The sequence below is a fragment of the Podarcis muralis genome, chromosome 4, assembly GCF_964188315.1.
Source record: "Podarcis muralis chromosome 4, rPodMur119.hap1.1, whole genome shotgun sequence".
Classification (NCBI taxonomy): domain Eukaryota; kingdom Metazoa; phylum Chordata; class Lepidosauria; order Squamata; family Lacertidae; genus Podarcis; species Podarcis muralis.
This window is the reverse complement of record NC_135658.1, coordinates 18,216,101-18,224,442: the sequence shown is the minus strand read 5'-3', so window position 1 is coordinate 18,224,442 and position 8,342 is coordinate 18,216,101. Positions and strand designations below refer to the sequence as shown.

General features: G+C 47.8%; 1 protein-coding gene across 1 annotated transcript; it reads right to left on the bottom strand.

Moving 5' to 3' along the window:
- Positions 1-227: 227 nt before the first annotated feature.
- FUT4 (fucosyltransferase 4) lies at positions 228-5,228 on the bottom strand. The gene has a single exon (XM_028726091.2). The coding sequence runs from the start codon at positions 4,643-4,645 to the stop codon at positions 3,476-3,478; it is 1,170 nt and encodes a 389-aa protein (XP_028581924.2). The 5' UTR covers positions 4,646-5,228; the 3' UTR covers positions 228-3,475.
- Between the last annotated feature and the right edge of the window lie 3,114 nt (positions 5,229-8,342).

Here is an 8,342-nt window from a genome sequence, read left to right as displayed (position 1 = left end):
CCTTCAAACTTTCTGAAGTCTGGTTGATGAAAAAACCCACCACAGGCCATGTCAGCTCAACGAAACAGTATTCAAGCTGTTTGCATTCGACAGAGGAAAGGGGCGTCAGAGAACGCCCTTCCCACTCACCGGTTGAATAATAACTAAAAAAAAAGACTTCCAAACCCATCATAAATGTTTAAGGAAAAGGAACAAAAATGAGAGAAAGGGAACACACATCTTAATAGGCTTCGTTTAACTTATTTTATTGTCACCTTATCAGAAATAGGTCTGCAAATATAAAAATACCTGTTTTCAAATTGGGATCAGAATGACAGCAAATATAAAATTACCTGAGTTACATGCATCAGAAATGCATTTAAAAAAAAATAAAATACAGGACCATATAAATTTGTCTCTCAGTTGGTCCAGATAACTGAGACGCCTCACTTGATTTTTTAAATATTTTTTAAAAAAAGAACCACTCCCATACTACTTTAAGACATACACGTCAGAAATAAACAAGAGGTCTTCCGAGCAGGTCATTTTGCAAGCAAGTCAGAACAGAAAGAAAGAAGGATGCCGTACACAAGGAAGCCATACAGCAGAACTCTATGCACCTAATTATAACCACTTATAATTGCATCTCCTGATGTTGCATGGAATATATACAGATTCAGCAAAGGGAATCTGTGCACATAAGCAGACTTCCTCTGGCTCCCTGCCTTTAAAAACAAATATACATTCATACTTTTTTCTCTTCTCAGCCCCACAGAACAATTCCCCTAAAAATCCACATTCTCCATTTGCAGATAGGCAAAGTTCATCATGAATATAAATTGGGAACTTCCCTGACTTGCATAGCACCTGTCAATCACGGTATTTTGAGTTTTGCAGATTAATCATTGCACAATACAGGCTCATGATACTAAAATAAAAATTTAAAAAGTTCTGATGAAGTCACAGATCAAGTCAAATTTTCCCCTCTTATGAGAACATGGGGGAAATTACACAAATGCCTGTAAACAAACCCAAAACTCCCAACTCAGGCGCCAAAGACATTTTAAATCGTTTCTTCCTGTTTTGGCTCTCTTCATTTTTCTCTCTGGGCACAACTAGTTATTTTTAGTGAAAGAAACACTTTATACTCTAAAGAGCTGGCTGTTTGTTTGTCCTGACACCCACACCTTTTTGTGTGCTTGTGCGTGTGTCTGTGCAATTCTTGCCTGCTGGGACTTCTCTGAGGGTTCACAGAGAAAGGCTTTGTTTAGGCTTATTGCTATTAAAACCATCTTTAGGAGTGTGATTCAAGTTTTAACACCTAGGAAAAAAGTTGCCAACGCAGATTTGTCTCTGTGTGTAATAACCACAGCAGCTCAAACACGAATCCATGAAAACACAAACGAAGCTACCAAGTCAGATAGCTGGCTAATCTGCCGGTAATTCATTATTGTCAACATATACTGTCAATCAGTAATATTGTCAACATATATTGTCAATATATACTGTCGATCACTGCCTTCCTGCTCCTTTCTAAAACTGGAGATATATCATGGATTGAACCTGAGATGTTCTGCATGTGAAGTATGTGTTCAGTCACTGAGCTATCCGCTCATCTCTCCATACCTGCAGGGCACGGCTGGGCTCCGCCACCGAACTAAATATGAAGACAGACATGATGCTTGACTTGTAAACCAGCAGATCTACTTTGAAAGCACCCTTCCTTTCAGTACGCCATGTACCGTATTTTTTGCACCATAACACTCACTTTTTTCCTCCTAGAAAGTAAGGGGAAATGTCTGTGCGTGTTATGGAGGGAATGCCTACGGGTGGCATGCCTACGGATTTTCCTCCTCTAAAAACTATGTGCGTGTTATAGAGCGAAAAATATGGTACCTTGTGCTCTCAAGGTCTTTGCGGTAGGAAGAAACAGCTCCACAAGTTTGCAGAAGAAGGCACACTGTGGTGCAATACACTTATTTCAGAGCATTAATATAGATATATAATGGATGAACATAGAAACATGAATTTGGCACTTAATATTTTTAAATTCAAAACAAAGCCCTCCAAAAACTTGGGAATGGGGGACTGGGGAAGGCTGATGGCTCAGCCAGTGTTTGATTCATAGGTATTGGAAATTTGAAAAGCCAGGTGAGATTTCTGTGTTATGATGTCTGTTTTCACCATAAGAGTGTGCCTGAACACACACACACCACGCCAGCATATTGTAGAAGATCGGTAGTAGTGGATAAGCTGACCCCCCCCCCATAAACTTGCCCACTGTTGTTGAATTTCTCTCCAAGGAATCTCTCACAAGCTTCAAAGGAATCCGAATTGCCAGGAACACAAGAATGATAAAAACAAATGCTATTGAGCCTGGATAGCTGTAGGTTAGACTGTGGTGCTGATAACACCAAAGTTGCAGGTTCGATCCCCATATAGGACAGCTGTATATTCCTGCATTGAAGGGGGCCGTAGGCTCCCTATTCCAGGTTGAGGTAAGCCTTAAGTACAGTGGAGGCCATCAATCCAAAAGAGCTATCATGGCGGGAAAGGATGGTTACAGCAACAAATATTTAAGTCCTCAGCACAGTGTGCTTGGTCTGTGCAGCATCTATGGATTCAGCTACGGAAGACCACGATGGGATGGATTTAGGTGAACATTGGTTCTGAAGCAGCACTGGGTCTATCAGCACCCAATGGTGAGATTTAATTTAGCTGCACTTATAAGACCATCTTTGAAAACCCATGTCAAGGTAAGTTCACATATTTCAATGTCCTGAATCTGCAATTAGCATTTGGTAACAGGTAAGATAGTATCACTGGTCTTCTGTTATGCAATCATTTACCGGCAGTGCATACATGGTGAGATTAGATTCTGACATTACCGGGGAATTTAGTCACGATGGTTAGGCTCATGGAACCATCAATCAGCGATAGACCATCATGGGTCACGGTGAAATGTAAAAGCTTAAAAATATGGGCAGAGCCTGGAGCTGGCATGTCACCATCCCAAACTGGCTGGCCATGCTCAAAATCAGGCATCATCATGCCACAAGTCCACCTGTGAGAAATCACCACCTCAAAAACACCCTGCAAAATCACTGCTGAGCTACATGTTTGGCAAAATTATTTGGCAGAGTCCTGGGGCTATTAGTTTTGCAATTCAGATGTGTGTGTCTAGATAGAGGAATTGCATTTATGGATAACTATAATTAAACAATTATACAGTAGTACATCAGCAAGAATTAAAGTGCTAGCTTTCAAAGTGCTGGGGGAATTACATACAGAATCATTAAAATGCTGTTCTCCTATCTAGACCCAACATCCTTTCCGACTCTCCATGAGGCAAGCAACCCAAACTTGCAAATTTGCCTTTAGACAAAACTCCAAGGATTTCCCTTTTTTGGTGTAGACCTGTCACCCCAGGCCCTTAATCTGTCACATACTCCCCTTAATTGTACCAAGAAGAAACCCCAGCTAAACCCACACGGGGTCAACTCTCAAACCAGTTGGCTAGATTCTGAATGGTCTTGGGTGGCTTGCCCGCAGCCCTGACTGCGTCGCAAACCCTGCAGCCGTATTCCATCCAGAAGAACATCTGTTGCACGTCGTACCGCTTCCTCCAGGCAAAATACCTCTGGTACCGGCTCTTGTTTTTATCTAGGAATTTCAGGTAAAGGGCCAGTTGCCTGGGGCTGGCAAAGTCGTCGATATGGATGAAAGAATCGGGGGGAATGAAAAGCTCGTAGTTGGACCTCGCGGGGCCAAGCACGACGGGCACTGCCCAGGATGTGAAGGCGTTCCTCCAGAGCTTCTCAGTGATGTAGTCCGGATGCTGGGAGTTCTCAAAGGCCAAGTAGAACTTGTACTCGGAGACCGTCTTGACCACACTGTTGTCCTTCAGCTTCAGGCGGTGGGCGCCGTAGATGTCGATGGGGAGGTGTTCCTTCAGCTGGTGGTAGTAGCGGACGCGGGCCTGCTCTTCGTTCCAGTTGCTGATGACCCAGGCCACCAGCTTGGTCTTCCTGGGCATGGAGAGGTGCGGGGCGGGTGTCTGGCTGGGTTGGAGATACCCGTAGGGCACGAAGATGTCCGAGTCCACCTTGTAGGACATGGTCCAGTTGAAGATGCCCGCCAGCTCCCGGAGGCCTCGGGTATGTGAGGGTGACTCCAAGTTCATCCACACCCAGCGCTGCCCAGGGGGCCTAACCCGGGGCAGGTTCTTGAGGCCACTGCTCATGAGGTTCCTGTGGTGGAAGACGACAGCCTGCGCCTCCAGCTGGCGCCCCCGGTCGGTGGTGAGGTTGCAATCGCGGATGCCGAAGCGGCGCTCGCAGCCGTCCAAGGACTGGTTGCGCCCGAAGGGCACCCACCACATGAGGACGGTCACCACCTCGTCGCCCCCGCCGTTGCCGCGGCCCCACACGGGCGGCAGGTCCCGCAGGCGGCTGGCGGCGTACAAGGCCAGCACGGTGCAGCAGGACAGCCCGGCCGCCAGCAGACGCCGCTTCAGCCCCGGCGCCCCAGGGCACGAGAAGCCGTGGCACAGCCAGGGCGCACGGCGCGCAAGCCGGCCTCGCAGCCGGCACAACAAGCCCGGCTCCGGGGGATCCATCGCGGGCCGCCGCCGGCCGAGGGGATGAAGAAAGCGCCGAGGGCGCATCGTGGTCCTTTGGCGGCCTTTGCCACCGCCTCCTGCCCAGCCCCGCCTGCCAGGGCGCCGAGTGGCGCATCCCGATGGGTCCCGGGTTGCAGGCCCGCCTTCCCCAGAGGGGGCCGCGGGCTCTCCGGCCTCCTCCAAGCCCTGCTTCTAAGCGGAAGGGTGGCCGCTGCAAGGATCCGAACTCCTTGGAGAGCCGCCGGACACGACCCGGTTGCTCCTCGTCCCTTTGTCTGTTTGTTCGTAGATGCCGATTTCCTTGGGCCGGGCAGCGATTCAGCCGCGACAGCTTTCCCCTCCGCCAGCACCGCGGGTGAAGGGATGGCAGGGCTGCACCTGTTGGATTTCTGCCTGCTGTAAGAGGTGGAAGGGGGTGTGAGCCCGCGCAATCGGATGGCTTCTGCTGCGCCGTTGCTCTCTGCCTGCTCGGAGATGCAGTGATTTTGTTGGGAGCTGGAACGGCTTTAGCTGGAGTTGGAACCCCGAGGGAAGGAAATGCCCAAAGCTTTAACAGCGCACTCCTAAGCAGAGCGTACTGTACTTAGAAGTTAGCCTCTGGTTAAGTTAACCTGCTGCGGTGTTGCAACCCGAAGCACGGAGAGGTGCGTCGCAGGTTGTGATCACGATGCAAGAACGAAATGCAATCTGCACATGGGAAACGGGAAAAGGCGGATCCAGCTGATTTTAAACGGATCCTCATGAATTCATATGATTTTTTTTCATTCAAATTAAATAAAACTGCCATGATACTGTAGATCATGTCTTAGTCTGTAGGCTGCATCAAAAAAATCACGCTCCCACTGTTTCGTGGGGCCGCGCAATGGCGCAAAAACATGGTTAAAAAACACGGATCCTCATGGATCCTCATGATTTTTGCACTAGATCAGCCCGAAGTCACCATCAGATCAAACATCCTGGCGACACCGTGGCCCTAAAACGTAGTTTTGAAGCATGGATCCTCATGGATCCTCACACTTTTTGCATTGGACCAACCCTAACTCACTGTCAAATCACACATCATAGCCAGGGGCACAGCCTGCACCACAAAAAAACTCGGATCCACGGCTTCCTGGTAATAAAGGTAAAGGTACCCCTGACCATTAGGACCAGTCAAGACGAACTCTGGGGTTTCGGTGCTCATCTCGCTTTATTGGCCGAGGGAGCCGGCATACAGCTTCCGGGTCATGTGGCCAGCATGACTAAGCCGCTTCTGGCGAACCAGAGCAGCGCACGGAAACGCCGTTTACCTTCCTGCCGGAGCGGTACCTATTTATCTACTTGCACTTTGAGGTGCTTTCGTACTGCTAGGTTGGCAGGACCAGGGACCGAACTGCTGACTACACTTTTTGCATTGGGCCACCCCTAACTCACTGTCAAATCACACATCATGTCCAGGGACACAGCCTGCACCACAAAAAAACTCGGATCCACGGCTCCCTGGAAACTCCATGGCCCAAAAACATGGTTCTGAAGCACGGATCCCCATGGATCCTCATGCTTTTTGTCTCTACTTTCCAGGAAGAGTCCTGGATTTACAGAAGCCATTCTGGTTTCTGATTTGATCCCGGAAAGTCCTGCTTTTCCTTAGGACGCCCCTATTTCCATCGGAGAAATGTTGGAGGGTGTGGTATGATGTCCCTGAGACAAATGTTGTGAGGGCATGGAGTCATGCAATCCTGGAGCCAAGAAGATCAAGTAACTATGCAACCTTTAGAAGGCAGCTGACGGCAGCCCTGTATAGGGAAGTGCGTAATGTTTTCTTATGTTTTTATGAATGTTGGAAGCCTCCCAGAGTGGCTCCGGCAGCCTTAGTCAGATGGGTGGGGTATAAATAAAATCATAATTATCATTATCTTATATCATTAATATTATAATATTATTATCAAATATTATTATTGTTAGGGTTAGGGTTTTAAGGTCGTACGTATATAAAATAAATGTTCATAGATGTACCAAGCACACACACACACACACAAACACAAACCACATGTCTGAAGTGCGCAGAAAAAGTCCTGAAACCATTTTGTCCCTCCCAAATTTACCTGTTCTGAACAGCACATTGAAATGATGATTAATGATAAAAGCTTGATGTTGTTGGAGTTTTCTAAGGCCAATGCTAGCTTGGAAGATTTGATTTCTACCCTTAAAGAATTTAGGCTTGCATGTGGAAACTTACAAAGCCAAAAGGGATATATTCTCTGGTAATTCTGATCTAGAATCTGGTGAGGATTCTAGAGTTGCTTCTGTAGTGCTGGGTTGCTTCATGGAAAGCGATTCACAAATGAAATGAATTAATAAAGAATAGCACCCACCCCAGACCATTGGCTCTGCTGGCTGGGGCTGACAGGGGTTTATAGTCTTAACATCTGGATGCTGCAGGTTCCCTGTCTGGGCTGGGTGATCTGTATCTCTCCAGATATTACTGCACCAAAACTCCCAGCAGCTTCTTTTGGACTTACATGCTTGGTTGCCTTAAGAGAATGGTCTTTTGTCAGTTGATTTTGAGTGATCGATTCAATATCTGTGTAAAGAAAGTTCCTATGGCTGACATGCCCTTTAAATGAAGGACTTCATTAGCTTTCGGATGATCTCTTCTAGTGCTTTGCAATGGCTGAGGAGTTGAGCACTGTGGCTGGCAAGCAAGCCAAGAGGCTTCAGAGCAGCTGCGGCAACACAGAGGAGGCAGCGGAAGAAGTTGGAAAGCAGGAGGAAAAAGGGCATGAAACGAAATGGATCAAGACCAGTGGGGAGGAGGTGGAGGCCTGGGTGAAGAGGTTCCCCAAAAGGAAGGTTGTGCTGCTGATGGCATATTCAGGGAAAGGCTATCATGGGATGCACATAATAGGCAGAATATGTGGTCCTGGTCCACAGCATCTTAAAAAGTAGAGACATCACCTTGCCAACAAAGGTCCGTATAGTAAAAGCTATGGTTTTCCCAGTAGTGATGTATGGAAGTGAGAGCTGGACCATAAAGAAGGCTGATCACCGAAGAATTGATGCTTTTGAATTATGGTGCTGGAGGAGACTCTTGAGAGTCCCATGGACTGCAAGAAGACCAAACCTCTCCATTCTGAAGGAAATCAGCCCTGAGTGCTCACTGGAAGGACAGATCCTGAAGCTGAGGCTCCAATACTTTGGCCACCTCATGAGAAGAGAAGACTCCCTGGAAAAGACCCTGATGTTGGGAAAGATGGAGGGCACAAGGAGAAGGGGACGACAGAGGACGAGATGGTTGGACAGTGTTCTCGAAGCGACCAGCATGAGTTTGACCAAACTGCGGGAGGCAGTGGAGGACAGAAGTGCCTGGCGTGCTCTGGTCCATGGGGTCACAAAGAGTCGGACACGACTAAACAACTAAACAACAACAACGTGGTCCTGGTCTAATGATAGGTGAGAACAGTGAACAGACCCTCTGTAGTTCTACACTTGAGGGCTTCAGCAGCAAAATGGATTTCGAAAATGTCTATTTTCAGCTGTGTTGCAGGTGTTTCTAAATTGATTGTGGACATTTCCTCCCACTTGTGGTGAGCCAGGGCGGCTCAGCAATGCAACTGGTTGTCTCCAGTGGAGGCGAGCTCCTCTTTCTCCTTCACGGAGCCGCCATCCCTCCAGGCGATGAGAGTCTGAGTCCAACCCTGGCAGGCATGTCCAAAGTCTGTTTTGTGGGCCTAATATCCGGCCCGTCGGTTGCTTGAATCCA